The 21,439-nt window shown below is 43.4% G+C and overlaps 1 protein-coding gene across 4 annotated transcripts in view; it reads left to right on the top strand.

Annotated features, from left to right (window-relative positions):
* Positions 1-21,439, top strand: part of ankmy2a (ankyrin repeat and MYND domain containing 2a) — a 38,189-nt gene that overhangs the window by 3,415 nt on the left and 13,335 nt on the right. For 3 of the 4 annotated variants that reach the window (XM_085988404.1, XM_085988399.1, XM_085988402.1), the window contains one exon: positions 280-344. Coding sequence is in view for 2 of the 4 variants with exons in the window: in XM_085988399.1 (XP_085844525.1) it covers positions 280-344 (65 nt within the window). In the remaining 2 variants the exon portion in view is untranslated. Of the gene's footprint in view, positions 1-279; positions 345-19,162; positions 19,314-21,439 lie in introns of those variants that run through there. The other variant, XM_085988403.1, reaches the window with a different exon arrangement.

The following is a 21,439-nucleotide window of genomic DNA, read 5'->3' as shown; positions in this document are numbered from 1 at the left end:
GTGTAATTACAGCATGACTAGTTTACACAGGTCGTTTCCATTTATAAATGTGCGTGTAGGAGTTTATAGTAGAATTATGTAATTAGGGATAGAATGTATTACATTAAAATGGGAACTGAATTATGCTTTCACACCCATATCCAGTAATCTCCGGCCTTTAGCTTTCCTTCACCTGAAGGCTATGTTTGTGTGCAATGTCACAGGAGATCAACTGATGTTTTCTTATTCATAGGAGCTGCCTGAGCAGTGGAACTTAATTTCTTTTTTAACTTTCTGCAGGAAACGTTCAGGAGGCTGGAAGGTTGCTGGGCAGTAAAAATGTCCGTGTCAACTGTTTGGATCAGGTAAGACCAATTAAAGCAAATTTTAGCTTTAGTTGATAATACAAGAGTATTTTCATGTTCCTTCACTTGGCATCTGTTTTTTCAGAATTGTATCTCATTTGGGGGAGTTGTCCACTTCCACTTATATTTCATATATATGGGTGAAATGTATATGTGAGAAGTTTATTTTACACTATATATACTATATTTCAATGTTTATGTTGTCTCATTTGAATATACATATTGTATGTAGGCGCCTATACGTTCATTGCTGATTTTTGTCAGCGATACCACTATGCCAAAGTCAGAAGGTCATGTATTCAAGTCCCCCTACAGAGTCTTGAGCACATAATCCAGGCTGACATTGTACTCAGTGCAGAGGGAGTGCTGCACTGTTGAAGACGCTATCTTCCGGATGAAACGTTAAACCGAGGTCCCATCCACCTACAGGTGGATTTCCATTATTTGCCACTGAAACAGATTATCTGGTCATTTATCTTATTGCTGTTTGTGCGACCTGGCAGGCCACAAACTGGCTACCACATTTCCCTCCATTATAACGTCAACTACACTTTAAAATACATCCTTGGCTGTAAAGCACTTTAGGACATCCTCAGGATATGGACGTGCTATATAATTTTTGTTTTGCTTTTCTTTTCCATCAGAAAAAAATATTCAAAGGGACAAGCAGGTGTCATAGTTCAGGATTCTGTGACCATTTTTTCCCACAAACGGGATGGAGGCATGAGCTCTCTTAGGCAAGCTTCTATTCAAAATGCTTTCTAACAGTGTACAGTTCTTCTAGACAGTGCCGTGCTGAGTTGTCAATCCAGCGGCAGTCAAAAGATTTTTCCAGTGTGAGATGGGAAGTCAGTTCTCTTGGGAACCAAATTAGCACCTTGGTGTTGACAAATTTTGCTAGTCTCTGCAGAAGGGCTTTTTAAAATACTGACAGACCTGTAGTCAGTAAACCAACAGAAAGGCTGCCATCGGAGTCAAGGCAGCAGAAGGGCTGTGGGGGAGAAATAACCTCTGCGCTGGCAGTAGGATAGCAGAGAAAATCTGTCTTTCTATGCTGAGTGAATACGTCAGCTGGGCTAATCTAGTTGTGTGTCGGTATGCAAACAGAAGTTGAACTGATTGTACCTAGTGACTTTCATTATACTCTGTATGTCTTTACCTACTGTGGAATAAAGCAAATTGAATCAAACAACAATGGAGAGTAGGAGCAGTGAGAAATAGAAGATGGTATAAATTCAGACGAGCAGCATAAAGCTGGACAGATGCACTAGATTGTGAAAGAATAATGGAGATGGAAAGCCTTGACGTGAGCTAGTTGTAAAAATAAAATCCTCATTGTCTGTCTGAGTCCACGATTTCTAACACTTTTCTATGACAAGAACACAAATTCAGATCAATCAACCTCAGCCCGTACTAATATAGCATACATAAATGTAAGAGATTATAGAAGAACAAACTTCAAGCTAAATATAATAGAGTAATGAACAACAAGCATCATTCATTAGATGGTTTAACAAAGGTGAATGTTAAGTGATAAATTGTTTTGAGGCAAAATAGAAGCAGGAATGAACCTGTTAAAGTGAAGGGGGCAAAAACAAAGGAAAGTCCATACCAAAGGAAACAACCAAGGGCTGGGACAAAGGCAAGCGGTCAATCAAGAAAAATGTTTCTTGAATATTGGGTTATTTTGTGTGGTTAACTTTGGTTTCCTACATTGCAGCAGTGACTACACTTCAAAAAGCACTTCATTGGCTGTAAAGTGCTTTGGGACGTCCAATGGTTGTGAAAGGTGCTATAGAAATGCAAGTATTTATTGGCTAGACATCACATCAGATAGATTAGAAAACAGATTTGTCTTGTAACAATGTTAGAAAGAAAAAAGAAGGAAATAACTTGCATTAATATAGTGCCTTTCACAACCTCAGGATGTCCCAAAGCACTTTACAGCCAGCCAATGAAGTGCTTTTGAAGTGTAGTCACTGTTGTAATGTAGGCAATGAGGCCGCCAATCTGCGCACAGCAAGGTCCTACAAACAGCAATGAGATAATGACCAGTTAATGATCTGCTTTTGTTATGGTGGTTGAGGGATAAGTATTGGCCAGGACACTGAGAAGAACTCCCCCACTCCTCTTCAAAATAGTGCCGTGGGATCTTTTACGTCCATCTAAGATAGCAGATGAAACCTCAGTTTAACATCTCATCTGAAAGACAGGACTTCCAACAGCGCACCACTCCCTCAGTACTGCACTCAAGTGTCAGCCTAAATTACGCGCTCAAGTCCCGGGAGTGGGATTTGAACCCACAAACTTCGAATTGAGTGAGAATGCTACCACTGACACACCTGAGAGAGAAGGTAGGAGAGATTTACTTACGCAAAAGGTTTATGTGGCAAAGCACTGCATGCACCAGGGAGTGTTCAAGGCAGAGACTCTTGCATTTTTTTAAGGGAAAAACTGGATAAATATTTGAATCAGATGATACAGGGCAGACAGCAAGGCTGTGGAATTTGTTTTTGATTGTTCTAGCAAAGAGTCAACATAGACTTGATGGGCTGTATAGGTGCCTCCTGTGCTGAAAATGTTTGTTATTTTTAATTACACTGGTCACATTCATGGTAAAAGCCACCATTATGTGCTCTATTTTTCCATTTAAATCTACTCTCTAGCAGACAAGATATGTTTAACAGTAATATTATAGAAATACAGCATTGTCGAAGCAAAGCAAGTATTAGCAAAAGAAGCAGCCTGTTACATAACCAAGGTGCAAACAAGATACACTCCCATTTGAAATCCTGCAGAAATAGCTGTCAGGAGCCTGGAAACATCTGTTTGTGTTCTCGATTCTGACAATGAGGAGGAAAAAGCTGTATAAGAAAGAAGGAAAGACTTGCATTTATAAAGTGCCTTTCATGACCACCGGATGTCCCAAAGTGCTTTACAGCCATTGAAGTGCTTTTGAAGTGTAGTCACTGTTGTAATGTAGAAACAGCAGCAGCCAATTTGCGCATGGCAAGCTTCCACAAATAACAATGTGATAATGACCAGAGTATCTCTTTTTGTTATGTTGATTGAGGGATAAATATTGACCAGGACACTGGGGATAACTCCCCTGCTCTTTGAAGTAGTGCCATAGGATCATTTATGTCCACCTGAGAGAGCAGACGGGGCCTCGGTTTAACGTCTCATCCGAAAGACGGCACCTCCGACAGTGCAGCACTCCCTTCAGTACTGTATTGGAATGTCAGCCTACATTTTTGTGCCCAAGTCTCTGGAGTGGGACTTAAACCCACAGCCTTCTGACCTTGGAGGCAAGAGAGCTACCCACTGAGCCACAGCTGACGCTGCCAATGGGTTTGTTGGTCTCCCCCCTCTATGCTGTAGCAGAAATTCCGAGAGGATGTTCTTGCAAGCAGCTTCAGGGCATAGCATAAAATAGGTAACCTGTTCCACATAGGTTGCTGGGAGGAGCCTATTTGGTCTGTTCCCTAGCCACTAACTCCATCCCTCTCCCTAACATCTGTCTGAGGCTGAACCACACTGTTCGCAACCTTGGTGTCATATTTGACCCTGAAATGAGCTTCCGACCACATAGCCGCAGCTTAACGAAGACCGCCTAGTTCCACCTCCATAACATTGCCCGTCTCCGCCCTTGCCTCAGCTCATCCGCTGCTGAAACCCTCAACCATGGCATTGTTACCTCTAGACTTGACTATTCCAACGCACTCCTGGCTGGCCTCCCACATTCTACCCTACGTAAACTTGAGGTCATCCAAAACTCGGCTGCCCGTGTCCTAACTCGCACCAAGTCCCATTCGCCCATTACCCCTGTGCTCACTGACCTACATTGGCCTGTGCTCACTGACCTACATTGGCTCCCGGTTAAGCAGCGCCTCGATTTCAAAATTCTCATCCGTGTTTTCAAATCCCTCCATGGCCTTGCCCCTTCCTATCTCTGTAATTTCCTTCAGCCCGAGATATCTGCGCTCCTCTAATTCTGCCCTCTTGAGCATCCCTGATTATAATCGCTCAACCATTGGTGGCCGTGCCTTCTGTTGCCTAGGCCCTAAGCTCTGGAATTCCCTGCCTAAACCTGTCTGTCTCTCTACCTCTCTTTCCTCCTTAAGATGCTCCTTAAAACCTACCTCTTTGACCAAGCTTTTGGTCACCTGCCTTAATTTATCCTTATGTGGATTGGCGTTATTTTTTTTTGTCTTAAAATACTCCAGTGCAGCGCCTTGGGACATTTTACTACGTTAAAGGCGCTATATAAATACAAGTTGTTGTTGAAAAATTTGCATTGCTAAAAATGACTTTCACTTCCTCCACCACCTTCTGAAACACGAGACTGATCTGCAGGTACATCTTTCTTGACTCAATACTGTTTTACACTCAATATATCCATTGCCAGATTGGCTCTGTTGGTAACACTGTCACCTCTGTCAGAAGATCATAGGTTCAAGCCCCACTCCTTCAATGCAGTGCTGAGAATGTGCTGCACTGTAAGAGGTACCGTCTTTTGGATGAGATGCTAAACTGAAGTCCTACCTGTCTGTTCAGATAGACATAAAATATCCCATGATCTTCCTGCCATTTGAAGAAGGGCAGGAAGCTCCCCAAGTGTCCTGGCCAACAGTCAACCCTCAACTAACTCTACCAAATAACAGATTAACCACTCACTCAATTCATTGCTGTTTATAGAATTTGGCTGTCACATTTATCTACCTAACAACAGTGACTACACTTCAAAAGTAATTAATTGGCTTTGAAATGCTTTGGAACATCCTCAGTATGTGATGCAATGCTATATAAATGCAAGGTCTTCCCAACAACGCTGAAAATTTGAGTAGCACTTGACAATATAAACTGAATTGTCCATTCTAGGAAAGGGTGCAAGTAGACTCTGAGATTACATAAAATTACATCGAATATACAGCACAGAAACAGACTATTCAACCCAACTAGTCTGTGCTGCTGTTTATACTCCACTGGAGTCTCCTCCTGATCCATCTTACCTCATCTCAGCCTTTCAGCATATCTTTCTGTTCCCTTTTCTCTCATGTACTTGTCTAGTTTCCTTGAAAGCATCTAAGCTATTTGGTTCAGGTAGAGAGTTCCACATTCTAACCACCCTCTGAGTAAAGACATTTCTCCTTCTTTCCCTGTTGGGTTTATTAGTGGCTATCTTGTATTTAAGGCCCCTAGTTTTTGATTCTCCCACAAGTGGAAACATTCTCTCCATATCTACCCTGTCCAAGCTATTCATAATTTGATTGAGCTTGCAATCGAATAACCAAGGACTTGAATCCGTCACCGTACATGCTTCATGTTGCACAAACGCAGTCAATTTCACTTGATCCTGAGTGAGTGCATAGCGACCACAAGGGTACACTCCTACTGTCACGGTGGAGCCTCCAGACCTTCTGGATCAAAATCCATATCTTCAAACAAGCTTTCAGTCACCCTACCTAATCTCTCCCTTCCTAGCTCAGTACCTGTTTTCTTAATGCTGTTTTGTGAAGTGCTTGAGGATATTTCTTTACATTAAACTCGCTATGTTAATGCAGGTTTTAGTTAGATAGTGAAACACCCAGGAGATGTGGGGCCCTTCCGTTTGTCCACTACTGGCCCACTCAAAGCTTGCACAGTCAGAGCAACCTCAGTGCAGATTTCTGAATGGGTAGACCTAGCAGTGCATCAACTCCCACAGGCACTCTTAGATGGCACACTTCACAAATGAAATTCAGAACCAAGTTAGTCCTGCACAAAAAACTTTGTAATCCAGTACCTGAGTCAGGTGGTTTGCATACTGCAGATTATTACTGATGTTACTTTGGCCAGTTTGGCTCTCTGATGGAACCTGGAGGGATGGACCAGTCACTGGGGTTCTTTCCACTTGGCTCCATATAATCTTGCAGGCCATAACACTGGGGATAAGGTAGTTCTAGCTAGAGAAGCATTAGGAAACTTGCCAAATATCTGCTTTGGTAAGCAATATGGTTTTAGCTGGTTAAACTACAGTAGTGCTTCTGTGCAACCCCAGGAATTCTTAAGCATTAGCTCTGAAATTTGTATCTAAACACTCTGGACTTGGGTAAATTGGATGTGTTCTCTATGGGGAATGTGTGTGTGTGCACTTCTGTATTGGGTAAACAAATTCTTCGGGTAGATGTATATTTCTTCAACGTGGTGCTTGATTTCCATGTGCCCAGCTGACTTGACCACAAACTATTCCAATTCAGACTCCTAAATCAACCAGAGGTTCTGAATTGTGACTTTATGAAACTTAACTGGAATTTGTTTTTGTTAGGAATTGGGTACTGCAGTTCTATATTCTGGGTTGCTAAAGTGATAAAAATGTATTAATGTTTGTTAACATTACAAAAAAACAGGAAATATTTGCCACACATAATACTTTTGTTTTAAAGCTAAAGATTACCTAACTTTTAGGTTGTTTTACCTACTTAAGGCAGTAATGCTCCACATCCTGCAGGAGTAATTATAGGTTGCCTGTAAGGAGAATTACTATTGTCATAGTCCCTTTTAAGGTGTTTTTGACATCCAGATGCTAACTGTGTGCCTCTCCCTTTTTTGCTATCAAGTCATCTCCCTGAGCTGATGCATTAGTTCTTCTGTTGGCAACAGCAAAAACTGACAATAACAAAACACATTGTAATGTGAAGGCTATGTAGCCATGTGTAATAAATCCCTAACAAGAAGAATAAAGGTGTTGGGTGGGACAGATGTCAGTAGTTGCTTCCCTCCGATAAAGATCATATTGTATAGCCAAAATTACTTACTACTTTATTCAACGTCCTCTACAGATCACAGGATTCTGACCCAGTTTTACCAAGTGGTACTCGTGATCTCAGTATTATTTGAAAATGTGCTACATATAGTTGTAAATGCAAAATGTATTTGACTAAGCATGGCTGTCTTCAAAAACCATCATATCCCAGTAATGTATCTGATGACATAAACAGCTGTTGAAGGTTTTTATGAAGTAGCCTAGTTCTGTCAATGAACTAAGATGAGGCCTTTTTGCATCTCGATTGTGGATTCTGTGCCCCATTTCTAATTTTTTGAGGAGGTAGCTAATATATTATACAATAAGTTTGGTCTCAAAATGAGTGATTTCTGTGAGCTTATGCTTCACACAAGCAGCCACTAGAATTATTTCATGGCACAAACATCATGACAACATGCAGCAATGAAATAGTTGTGAGAAATTACGAGATTGAAACCGGCATCCTCAATCATATTATGCCAGCCAATTTTTTGTGAGGACTTCCTGAATAACTTGAGACAGGGTGAGGTCTGCAGGACTTTTCCTACCTTTTAGTGTCTTTTGAAGACAATCGCTTGTCACTACTACTAATGGTGATAAGTAGTTTGCAGCACTGGTTAGTGCCCAGAGTGCCCCGTAAATAAATTTGGGGTGGTGGGTGCGTAACACACAGGCTGCTAGTCAAAATAGGGTGATGCCACCTGATGCTGATCAGCGCTGTATCCATTCAACAGTTCAGCACTAACTCTGCGTATGCCGCAAGAATGGTTGGTGTAGGAAATCGGGCAGTTAACGCCAGTGCACCAAAGGATGCTGTTCGAGGACTGCACTTCAGATACAGCAGCAGGAGAAGAGGTTCAATGAGGCGTGCAGCAGAGCATTCTGAGAGCAACAGCAGGCGTACCTGAAGGTGCCAGCCTGGTGAAGCTACAACACAGGACTACATGCATGCTAAACATCAAACGAAGCATGCTATAGACAGCTAAGTGTTTCCACAACCAACAGATCAGAACATAGCTCTGAAACCAGGACATTGCTGTAGGATTTCCTCAGGGCAGCATCCTAGGCCAGGCTATCTTCAGCTGCTTCAGTAATATATCCTTTCTACGGTGCAGTGCCCAGAACTGTACACAGTACAGATGGCCATGGCCTGCACTTTAAAAAAAATTCACTTATAGGATCTGAGCGTCGCTAACCAGGCCAGCATTTATTGCCCATCCCTAATTACCCTTGAGAAGGTGGTGGTGAGCTGCCTTCTTGAACCGCTGCAGTCCATGTGGTGAAGGTACTCCCACAGTGCTGTTAGGTAGGGAGTTTCAGGATTTTGACCCAGCGACGATGAAGGATCGGCGATATACTTCAAAGTCAGGATGGTGTGTGACTTGGAGGGGAACTTGGAGGTAATGGTGTTCCCATACGCCTGCTTCCCTTGCCCTTCTAGGTGGAAGGGGTCGCAGGTTTGGGAGGTGCTGCCGAAGAAGCCTTGGCGAGTTGCTGCAGTGCATCTTGTAGATGATACACGCTGCAGCCACAGTACGCCGGTGGTGGAGAGAGTGAATGTTTAAGGTGGTGGATGGGGTGCCAATCAAGCGGGCTGCTTTGTCCTGGATGTTGTTGAGCTTCTTGAGTGTTGTTGCAGCTGCACTCATCCAGGCAAGTGGAGAGTATTCCATCACACTCCTTACTTGTGCCTTGTAGATGGTGGAAAGGTTTTGGGGAGTCAGGTGGTGAGACACTCGCCGGAGAATACCTAGCCTCTGACCTGCTCTTGTTGCCACAGTATTTATGTGGCTGGTCCAGTTAAGTTTCTCGTCAATGGTGACCCCCCCCCAGGATGTTGATGGTGGGGGATTTGGCGATGGTAATGCTGTTGAATGTCAAGGGGAGGTGGTTCGACTCTCGCTTGTTGGAGATAACCATTGCCTGGCACTTGTGTGACGCGAATGTTACCTGCCACTTATCAGCCCAAGCCTCAACGTTGTCCAGGTCTTGCTGCGTGCGGGCATGGATTGCTTCATTATCTGAGGAGTTGTGAATGGCGCTGAACACTGCAGTCATCAGCGAACATCCCCATTTCTGACCTTGTGTTGAAGGGAAGGTCATTGATGAAGCAGCTGAAGATGGTTGGGTCTAGGACACTGCCCTGAGGAACTCCTGCAGCGATGTCCTGGGGCTGTGATGATTGACCTTCACCCACCACAACCATCTTCCTTTGTGCTAGGTATAACTCCAGCCAGTGGAGCGTTTTCCCTCTGATTCCCATTGACTTCAGTTTTATTAGGGCTCCTTGATGCCACACTCGGTCAAATGCTGCCTTGATGTCAAGGGCAGTCACTCTCACCTCGCCTCTGGAATTCAGCTCCTTTGTCCATGTTTGGACCAAGGCTGTAATGAGGTCGGGAGCCGAGTGGTCTTGGCGGAACCCAAACTGGGCATCAGTGAGCAGGTTATAGGTGAATAAGTGCTGCTTGATAGCACTGTCGACCACACCTTCCATCACTTTGCTGATGATTGAGAGTAGACTGATGGGGTGGTAATTGGCCGGGTTGGATTTGGCCTGCTTTTTGTGGACAGGACATACCTGGGCAGTTTTCCACCTTGTCGGATAGATGCCAGTGTTGTAGCTGTACTGGAACAGCTTGGCTAGAGGCGCGGCTAGTTCTGGAGCACAAGTCTTCAGCACGATAGCCGGGATGTTGTCGGGGCCCATATACTGCTATATACAGTGCGCTCAGCCATTTCTTGATATCACGTGGAGTGAATCGATTTGACTGAAGACTGGCTTCTGTGATGGTGGGGACCTCGGGAGTAGGCCGATATGGTGCATCCACTCGGCACTTCTGGCTGAAGATGGTTGCCAACGATTCAGCCTTGTCTTTTGCACTCACATGCTGGGCTCCACCATCATTGAGGATGGGGATATTCATGGAGCCTCCTCCCGTTAGTTGTTTGATGATCCACCACCATTCACGACTAGATGTGGCAGGACTGCAGAGCTTTGATCTGATCCGTTGATTGTGGGATCACTTAGCCCTGTCTATAGCATGCTGCTTCTGCTTTTTAGCATGCATGTAGTCTGGTGTTGCAGCCTCCCCAGGTTGGCACCTCATTTTTAGGTACGCCTGGTGCTGCTCCTGGCATGCTCTTCTACACACCTTTTTGAACCAGGGTTGGTCCCTTGGCTTGATGGTAATGGTAGAGTGAGGGATATGCCGGGCCATGAGGTTACAGATTGTGGTGGGATACAATTCTGCTGCTGCTGATGGCCCACAGCGCCTCATGGATGCCCAGTTTTGAGCTGCTAGATCTGTTCTGAATCTATCCCATTTAGCACGGTGGTAGTGCCACACAAACACACTGGAGGGTGTCCTCGGTGTGAAGATGGGACTTCGTCTCCACAGTGATTGTGCGGTGGTCACTGCTACCAATGCTGTCATGGACAGACGCATCTGCGACAGGTAGATTGGTGAAGATGAGCTCAAGTAGGTTTTTCCCTCGTGTTGGCTCTCTCACCACCTGTCACAGACCCAGACTGGCAGTTATGTCCTTCAGGACTCAGCCAGCTCAGTCAGTAGTGGTGCTACTGAGCCACCCTTGGTGATGGACATTGAAATTCCCCACCCAGAGTACATTCTGTGCCCTTGCTACTTTCAGTGCTTCTTCCAAGTGGTGTTCAACATGGAGGAGTACTGATTAATCAGCTGAGGGAGGGTGGTAGGTGGTAATCAGCAGGTGGTTTCCTCACCCATGCTTGACCTGAAGCCATGAGAGTTCATGGGGTCCGGAGTCAATGTTGAGGACTCCCAGGGCAACTCGTTCCTGACTATATACCACTGTGCCGCCACCCCTGGTGGGTCTGTCCTGCCGGTGGGACAGGACATACCCAGGGATAGTGATGGAGGTGTTTGGGACATTGGCTGGAAGGTATGATTCTGAGTATGATTATGTCAGGCTGTTGCTTGACTAGTCTGTGTGACAGCTCTCCCAATTTTTGGCACAAGTCCCCAGATGTTGGTGAGGAGGACTTTGCAGCGTTGACTAGGCTGGGTGTGCCGTTGCCGTGTCTGTAGCTGGTGCCGAGGTCGATGCCGGGTAGTCTGTCCGGCTTCATTCTTACTATGTTATGTAGCGGTTTGTTGCAACTGAGTGACTTGCTAGGCCATTTCAGAGGGCAGTTAAGAGTCAACCACATTGCTGTGGGTCTGGAGTCACATATAGGCCTGACCAGGAAAGGACAGCAGATTTCCTTCCCTAAAGGACATTAGTGAACCAGATGGGCGCATATGTTACTTTCCACTTATCAGCCGAAGCCTGAATGTTATCCAGGTCTTGCATGTGGCATGGACTCCTTCATTATCTGAGGAATTGTCAATGGAGCTGAACACTCTCATGATCAGCGAACAGCCCCATTTCCGACCTTACGATTATGATTAAAGATTACACAAACTAGGCTTGTATTCCCTGGAATATAAAAGGTTATGGGGTGATTTGCTTGACGTTTTTAGAATTTGGGAAGGAATTTATTGGGTGGATAAAGAGACACTTTTTCCACTAGTAGGGGAAGTCTAGGATAATAAGGGGACATAAACTTAAACTTAAAATCAGAGCCAGGACATTCAGGAGAGAAGTTAGGAAACACTTCTTCACACAAAGGTTGGTAGAAGTGTGGAAAACCCTCCCACAAAAAGCAATAGACCCAAGCTCAAACGATGATTTTAAATTTGAGATTGATAGACTTTTGCTAGACTAGTAGGGTATAAAAGGATATGGAGCCAAGGCAAGTGGATGGAGCTAAGATGGAGATCAGCCATGATCTCATTGAATGACGGAACAGGCTCAAGGGGCTGAATAGCCTATTCCTGTTCCTATCTCCAACAAGCGAGAGCCTAACTACCTCGTGTTGGCATTCAATGGCATTACCATCGCTGAATGCCTCACCATCAACATCCTGGGAGTCACCATTGACCAGCAACTGAACTGGACCAGCCATGTAAATGCCTTGGCGACTAGAGCAGGTCAGGGGCTGGGTTTTCTGTGGTGTGTGGCTGACCTCCTGACTCCCCAAAGCCTCTCCATCACATAAAAGGCACAATGTGATGTAATACTCTCCACTTGCCTGGTTGGGTGCAGCTGCAGCAAAATTGAAGAAGTTTGATACCCTCGAGGACAAAGCCATCTGCTTGATTGGCACTTCATCCGCTAGCTTAAATATCTACCCCTCCACCACCAACGTACTGTGGTAGCCAAATCTAGTGGGAGGATAGAGGATTGGGAAAACTTTAAAAGACAGCAAAAAATAACAAAGATTGATTAAGAAAGGGAAGATAGATTATGAAAGTAAATTAGCAAAAAATATAAAAACAGATAGTAAGAGTTTTTATAGTTATATAAAAAGAAAAAGGGTGGCTAAAGTAAATGTTGGTCCCTTAGAGGATGAGACCGGGAAATTAATGGTGGGAAATATGGAGATGGCAAAAACACTGAGTATTTTGCATCAGTCTTTACAGTAGTGGACACTAAGAATATCCCAACACTGGACAAACGGGGGGCTATAGGGAGGGGAGGAGCTAAACACGATCAAAATCACTAAGGAAGTGGTGCTCGGTAAAATAATGGGACTCGAGGCGGATAAATCACCTGGACCTGATGGCTTACATCCTAGGGTCTTGAGGGAAGTGGCGGTAGGGATTGTGGATGCATTGGTAATAATTTTCCAAAACTCCCTGGACTCAGCAAAGGTCCCGGCAGACTGGAAAACTGCTAGTGTAACACCCTTATTTAAAAAGGGCAGTAGACAGAAGGCTGGAAACTATAGACCGGTTAGCCTAACATCTGTGGTAGGTAAAATGTTGGAGTCCATTATTAAGGAGACAGTAACAGGACATTTGGATAATAACTTAATAGGACAAAGTCAGCATGGTTTTATGACGGGGAAGTCATGTTTGACAAATTTGCTGGAGTTCTTTGAGGAAGTAACATATAGGGTGGATAAAGGGGAACCAATGGACGTAGTGTATTTAGACTTCCAAAAGGCATTTGACAAGGTGCCACACAAGATTATTGCTTAAGATAAAAAATCACGGGATTGGGGGTAATATTCTGGCATGGATAGAGGATTGGCTATCTAACAGAAGGCAGAGAATTGGGATAAACGGTTCATTCTCAGACTGGCAATCAGTAACTAGTGGTGTTCCGCAGGGGTCAGTGCTGGGTCCCCAACTCTTTACAATCTATATTAACGATTTGGAGGAGGTGACCGAGTGTAACATATCAAAGTTTGCAGATGATACTAAGATGGGGGGGAAAGTAGTGAGTGAGGAGGACATAAAAAACCTGCAAGGGGACATCGACAGGCTAAGTAAGTGGGCAGAGATTTGGCAGATGGAATACAATACTGGAAAGTGTGAGGTTATGCACTTTGGCAGGAAAAATCGTAGAGCAAGTTATTATCTTAATGGCAAGAAACTGGAAAGTACTGAAGTATAAAGGGATCTGGGGGTCCTGGTGCACAAAACTCAAAAGGTTAGTATGCAGGTGCAGCAAGTGATTAAGAAGGCCAATGGAATGTTGGCTTTCATTGCTAGGGGGATAGAATATAAAAATAGGGAGGTATTGCTTCAGTTGTACAAGGTATTGGTGAGACCGCACCTGGAATACTGCATACAGTTTTGGTGTCCATACTTAAGAAAAGACATACTTGCTCTCGAGTCAGTACAAAGAAGGTTCACTCGGTTAATCCCGGGGATGAGGAGATGGACATATGAGGAGAGGTTGAGTAGATTGGGACTCTACTCATTGGAGTTCAGAAGAATGAGAGGCGATCTTATTGAAACATATAAGATTGTGAATGGGTTGGATCGGGTGGATGCGGGGAGGATGTTCCCGATGATGGGTGAAACTAGAACTAGGGGGCATAGTCTTAGAATAAGGGGCTGCTCTTTCAAAACTGAGATGAGGAGGAACTACTTCACTCAGAGGGTGGTAGGTCCATGGAATATGCTGCCCCAAAAAGCTGTAGAAGCTATATCATTACATAAATTTAAAACAGAAATAGACAGTTTCCTAGAAGTAAAGGGAATTAAGGGTTACGGGGAGCGGGCAGGAATTTGGACATGAGTCTAGGTTCGGATCGGTCATGGCCCTATGGGTAGCGGAGCGGGCCCAGGGGCCGTGTAGCCTGATCCTGCTCCTATTTCATGTGTCTAATTCTGTTAGATTCAGGAGATAGTTCTGTGATAGCGGATTGGCGGTTAGGATCAGATCAGCCATGATCTTATTGAATGGTGGAGCAGGCTCGAGGGGCCGATTGGCCTACTCCTGCTCCTATTTCTTATGTTCTTATGCTCTTACAGTGTTGCAGTGTGTACTATCTTGCAGGATGCACTGCAGCAAGTCGCTGAGGCTTTTTCGACAGCACCTCCCGAACACACAACCTCTACCACCTAGAAGGCCAAGAGCAGCATGTGCCTGGGAACACCATTATTTACAAGTTCCCATCCAAGTCGCACACAATCCTCAGTTGGCCATGTATCGCCGTTCCTTTATTGTTGCTGGATCAAAATCCTGGAGCTCCTACCTAACAGCGTTGTGGGAATGCCATCAACCCAGGGACTGCAGCGGTTCAAGACGACTGCTCACCACTGCCTTCTCAGCGGCAACTAAGGATTGGCAATAAATGCTGGCCTTGCCAACGATGCCCACATCCTGAAGAATGATTTTTTTTTAAAAAGATACTGTATGTACTGGAAGAAATGTTTTCTGTTCTGTAGTACTTTCAAAATCATTACCTGCTGACTCCCAATTCTCTGGCTTTTGTACCTTCCAGTTGCATCACTTGTCAAATCCAGACAAATCAGCAGAAGGCACGTAATGGAAAATAATTATTTTCAGCAACGGACATTTGACAGTCTGCTTTAAGTAATTATTTCACTAGAGCGTTCTATATTGAGCGTGTAACCTAAATACAACACTGCAGCATGTGGTGTGGACACTTCTTTCAGGTGTCGGGCAGTAGCGCTTCAGCTGTTATTTTAAAGTAATCATATCATTTTACTGTTCATTTAGTCATTGCGCAAGCTTTTTTTTCCCCGATTGAAGTGACTGTACTTTTATCAACCAAGACAAAAATTAGGAATAAACATAAATTGTCTGCTTCCTAGTGTGAAACCTTGCCTGTCAGGAAAGACCTCTTGCACCTTATCTCAATTTCCCCACCCTCCATCTTCCCTCAACTTGTCGTCTTCGTCTCTGGGCTTTTCCCATGCTTTTCACCAACTTAGCTGTTTAAACATTTTTTTTAAGCTGTGTTTTCTCCCCCCCACTACTTTTGGGAACTTTTTAATGGCCCTTTTTACAACCTGTTTTTTATATTGGGATATTCTGGTGTGTGGATTTCAGTGCCACAGCCTCTACTGAATCCTGCAAAGGAAACCTTTCTGTGACTGAATGTTGTTAAGACCTGTTGTCTACTGCAGGTCCACAGAAGGTGCAGTATTGCAAATGTACAAGCGTGGGTTCTGTCCTCCTTCCTCTATTGGTATTGATACTGTTGGATTAGTCATTGCCTAGTGCAGGCACCTCTGATGAATTCTAGAAGCCTATTTTTCATTGTTTGGAGTGCACAGATGCTACTCCAAACAGATGTTGGAGTGTGCAGCTAAGTGATTCCCTCACTACTCCGTTTGGGATTCATTGTAACCTAATATGTGATTGACTTGCAGTGCACTAGGCTGGATAACCACAAATGCAGACTTTTTACTGTCTGAAGGAATTTCTGTGGCTGACTTTTTTATCTTTCAACAGAGGACTTGGAGCTGGCCAAGCTTAGTTGATGTCTTGGTGTTTCATCAATGTGCCATGTCCATGTATTCCTTTAGAAGTTTTATGCTCCGGAACTTCTATTATTTGGTCTTGATGGGTTTTGACAGCAGCTCAATCCTCGCATCTTGTTCCTTATGCTCATTTCTTTTACACAATAACATGATTTTTCTGGGCTTCAGTTGAACTTGCCATTCCTCTAAATCATCCAGACACCATTGGAAGCTTTTCTGATGTGATTTGTGAGTTTATGGAGGATACCTAAATGGCAATGTCATTAGCAAACTGCAAACCTGCCCTGATCCTTTGTTCGGTTTTGACATTATATTAGCATAAATCAGAAGCGGGATTGGGCTGAGCAGTAAGACCTAGGGAACACCTGTCATTGGGCAAAACCAGGTGGCAATTGCTGTGCTTTTATTGACACCAGTTGTATGCTCTTCCAGGAAATAGTGTGGACTGCACACAGCTTGGATTTCCCAGACCTGCAATCATTTTGTAATCTACATTGAGTGAATCGGGAATAAAACGAGAATAAATAAGCCCAACCAGATAAAGACCTCAACTTAAATGTGTATGTATAATCTGGCAAAGTATTTGCTCTTTATACCTACAATATAGATTCAGAAGAAGCAGCATGGGTATTAATCCCACTTTGCTGCTAAATAGCACTGCACGCAAACATCCTCTACGGCGTTTTTCGTGTCTGTATCTGACTCTCTGAAGGGATGCAGCAATGCAAGTTTTGTGCAAATGAATGTCCGAGACCTCTACACTCAATGTTCCTCTTAACAGCAGTGGGTGCAATTCGGGGGCAAATGAATGTCTCTTTTTGACAGATGAAACGTCCTACGCTGACGTTCTCTGTAACCGGCTTTCCCTTAATTGGCCTGCTCGGGCTTACCAAGGTCAATCAAGGGAAAATAACATGGGTTGGCCAGAAGTTGATGGAGGTGGGACTAAAACCCGACAAGTGGGAGTCTCGCCTCCAAAAGCTCCCCATTGACAAAATCCAGCCCAAAGAATGCCCAGGATTAACACTCAAATCCTAGAGGTTGATGGATATTTGATCATTGTTTTAAGATGGTTTGGCATGTAATTATAAGTTCACTATTAAAGTATAAAGGTTGATGGTGCTCTTGCTGACACAAACCATTCATGGTGGGATGGGGGTATGGTTTCTGAAATTAAGTACCTAGTGTCTCAATTGTTCAAGCAGTATTAATAAAAGCTTCCAATTAATCAAAATAATATGGTATTTAGGCCTAAATAATCCAATGTTCAGTCTGTTTATTTCTCCTCTGAAATTGTTTGCATCTGATACTATTTATTCTCCATGGGGCCCTGTATCAGCAAGCTGTAGAGCAGTGATGTCAGTGAAAATGTAACCACTCATCAATGTTGTTCTTGATAATGCACGTTTAAACACAGATTGCAGACTGGCAGATTTTTGTTCAGTTTGCACTGAATGTTAAAATATATAGGGGTAGGATAGTCTAATTGGTCCCTAAAGGAACCAATCCCATGGACTACAAAAGGGTGCACAAGGATCCCTTGGTGACGCTGCCCTGGCTTGTTTGTGCCACTGTTTGCTGATGGCAATTAAAATTTGTTATATCCAGATATCTATTTAAGAGCTGTGGTAATATTGTGATACGAATATACAGAGAGTTATATTCGTATCACAATATTACCACAGGAGTAAAGAAGTCTTACTCCAATTATATAGGGCCTTGGTGAGACCACACCTGGAATACTGTGTACAATTTTGGTCTCCTTACCTAAAGAAGGATATAGTTGCCATAGAGGGAGTGCAACGAAGGTTCACGAGATTGATTTCTGGGATGGTGGGACTGTCATTTGAGAAGAGATTGAGTAAACTAGGCCTGTATTCTCTTGAATTCAGAAGAATGAGAGGGGATCTCATTGAAGCATACAAAATTATTACAGGGCTTGATAGGGTGGATGCTGGGAGAATGTTTCCCTTGGCTGGGGAGTCTGGAACCAGGGGCCACAGCCTCAGGATAAAGGGTAGGCCATTCAGGACTGAGATGAGAAGAAATTTCTTCACACAGAGGGTGGTGAATCTTTGGAATTCTCTACCCCAGAGGGCTGTGGAGGCTCAGTCATTGGGTGTATTCAAGACAGAAGTCAATAGATTTCTGACTAGTAAGGGCATCAAGGGATATGGCGATAGGGCCGGTGAATGGAGTTGAGGCAGAAGATCAGCCATGATCTCATTGAATGGCGGAGCAGGCTCGAAGGGCCGAATGGCCTACTCCTGCTACTATTTCTTATGTTCTTAGTTGCTTTTATCAAAACCCATGATCGTAATTCTGCTTTTGTTTTGTTTATAATCTAAAATAACATCAGTTATTGTGATTAACCAAAATGGTTGTGGAAGAAACCATGAGACAGGGAAAGGATGCAATTTGTCGGGGGTGGCATGAGAGATGGTCAGGTATACTTATGAAAGTTTTTCAGCCCATATGTCGTATTACTAGCAGAAATCCAGTGCTGTTGCACATAGTAAATTAAATATCCAGCTGTACAGGAACACCACCACCTCCAAGTTCCCCTCCAAGTCACATACCATCCTGACTTGGACATATATCGCCGATCCTTCATTGTCGCTGGGTCAAAACCCTGGAACTATCTACCTCACAGCACTGTGGGAGTACCACATGGACAGCCGTAGTTCAAGAAGGCGGCTCATCGCCAGCACCTCGAGGATAAATAGGGATGGGGAATAAATGCTGACCTTGCCAGCGACGTCCACATCCCGTGAATGAATTTAAAAAAATTAAATGAAGCACTGCAATATAAGGACAGCAGTGTTATAACATGAAATACAGAATGTCCCTTTTAAGATTGCAAACAAAACAAGGTTTCAATCTGCAGCCTAAAATGATTGAATAGCAACTGTAATAATCAAACCAGTGTTTACTTCTCAATTAGACGTTTTAGCCTTAAAGAGACAGCCACTTACACTTTCACAGAAGAATAATATGTAATATAATGGCATTTAAAAAAAAATAACTGTCCACATGTTTACAGTCTGTCCTAATTGTTGCTAAGTAAACAGAGCATCAGGTGAAATCAGAGTTTAAATGTTTGAGGGAACTTTGCAGGATGAGATCAGTCAGAGTTTTATTTGCTTTTCAGAATGTAGGTCAGAACCTAAGATTAAATTTCTGGGTTTCTTTGTCTTTTTTAGGTGTGTTTGCCAAGGAGACATTCCAATTCCAATGCTTAAAATTTGCTGATAATTGAGTGTGACAAATAAATGGAATAATTTATAATTCTGACATGACTGATGGGAAATACGTGCACACATACCGTTTAGCGAATCTTCTGTGGTGATTTTGGTAAATCGGATTTGTTTTGACATTCTGCTAAAGTGTAAATGTGTGTCCCTTTAACACGACAGAATCAAAATGATAAGTAAGCACGAGTTTGAGTTCATTTAAAGGTTAATTGCTGTTTGGTTGCTTTAGGCTGGCAATCAGAAATTGGGCTTTGTCCTTTAAGAAATACAAACACTTGTGCAATGCATTGTGCTCTGTAGTGTTTCTTTGTTGATTCAAAATTACTGCTCTTTTTGGTTCTTTAATCTTGCTTTTTGAAGTGTGACAGAAATTAGTGTTTGCCATTAAAACTGTGATGGGCGTCTGAAGTGTGTCGGACAGAAAGTTCACACGTTAATAATGTTTATAAAAGAATGAGTAAATCTCCCAAGGAGCTGTCATGGTAAGTTAGAGGATGTTATTTTATAAGACGGAAACACTATACAGGTACAATATTAAAGTATAAGTGTGTGTCTCTTTAAGGCTACAATGTCTAATTGTTGTTAAGTAAATACTGGATGACTTAATAACAATGTCAGTTAGAAACTGCAGCTATCCTGGCTCTGATATTTTGTGTCCCTGGAGAGTTACTTTGTTGAGCATTAGGGATGGGGGTGGTTGAGTGTGGGAGTACTGGGAGGCAGATACAGAATGGAGCAGAGTACCATTGAGAAAAATACAGAAGACACTTTAAAGAGCTGCATATGTAACTGGGAATGGGGAACTGGTGTACATTCTTCAAAGTGCTAATCAAATCAAATCAAATCAACTTTTATTGTCATTGTTAGTGCACAAGTGCAGTACAACGAAATATAGGCTTGCAGCTCCCGAGAGTGTACATTTAGATTAAGACATTTAAACATTCAACATACATTTGGCTTGTAATACATTAACATCAACATAACCATAATAAAGTGCATTGGCAGATGTGCAGGCTTTGGAGTTTATTTGTGGAGTTCAGTAGGATGACAGCCCTGGGAAAGAAGCTGTTCCTAAATCTGGTCGTACGGGTGCGAATGCATCTGTAGCGTCTCCCAGATGGCAGGAGGGCGAACAGACTGTGGCTGGGGTGGGTAGGGTCTTTGATGATGGACCGTGACCTCCGTAAACAGCGTTTCTGATATATGTGCTCTATGGCCGGTAGCCAGTGCACTTCTGCTATCTCAAAAGTTCAGTGAGCATCTTAAAGAACTTAAAGCTAGATCTGGAGTCATTAGACAGAAACACAGTGAATGGGAGGACACATGGGCTTGAGGAAGGAGGTGAGAGTAACATAAATGAGTGGAGAACAAGATGAGAAAACCATCGTCGCTTGGGACAGGAGTAGAGAGAGGTGGCAGGAAGGAGCAACAGGCGGGGTTGAGCGGGGCGCGGATAGGCACAAGGCAAAGGAGACAATGGAGAATGTTCTATTAAAAGGTCCCCACTGATTTTGCTGGGGAAGCCTCTGTTAGTTAAAGCTTAGAGAGCATTCATACTAGACTGAAATTTGCAGTTTCAACAATAGAAACTTGAAAGCGGTGAGGAAGTTCTCCTGGGGAACCTTGTCCCTACCACGCAAGAACTAATTCACAGTCGTGACCAACAGTATGGCTTTTGCAGGACCGTGTACATCCCCAGGATGTGGTAGTATCAGGAAGCAACAGCCAATTGTGTCAGACCACAGGAGTAGGAGGGAGGAGGTGACACCATTGAGCGACTGGTTGGTATGCCTGAGTCAAGTGATGCTGTAGAGCACATGGTTATCTGTCTTGGAGGTGCAACTAAGAGCACTCATTTGGGAATAAGTGTATGTAGGTGAGCTTCACAGATTGATGCAAACGGTATTACAGTAATTGAGTGCAACACAGAAGTGCACACTGTACATGGGATGAAAGCTTTTCAAACCATCATCATTGCACTAATGATCTCAAGAGGCACTGCTAGAGAATTAATCAAGGTTTCTGATTACACTTCTGTCATTTCTTCAAATTAATATTGTTCTCCATAAAGGTTCTGATGTGTAGGTGGGGGAGAAGAATGTATCTATCTTCAAACTTGCCTTTTGTAGATGGTGCTTTCAGTGAAGACCTGTGTAAGTTTTGGCATTATACTTTGACAGAATCAGCGATTTAGGTGAAACTGCACATAGAGAAAAACATATTGGT

This window comes from Somniosus microcephalus, chromosome 5 (genome assembly GCF_052327205.1).
Source record: "Somniosus microcephalus isolate GS21.2 chromosome 5, FLI_Smic_1.0, whole genome shotgun sequence".
In the NCBI taxonomy this organism is placed as follows: Eukaryota; Metazoa; Chordata; class Chondrichthyes; order Squaliformes; family Somniosidae; genus Somniosus; species Somniosus microcephalus.
The sequence above is the reverse complement of the archived record's forward strand: the minus strand, read 5'-3'. Positions and strand labels throughout refer to the sequence as shown.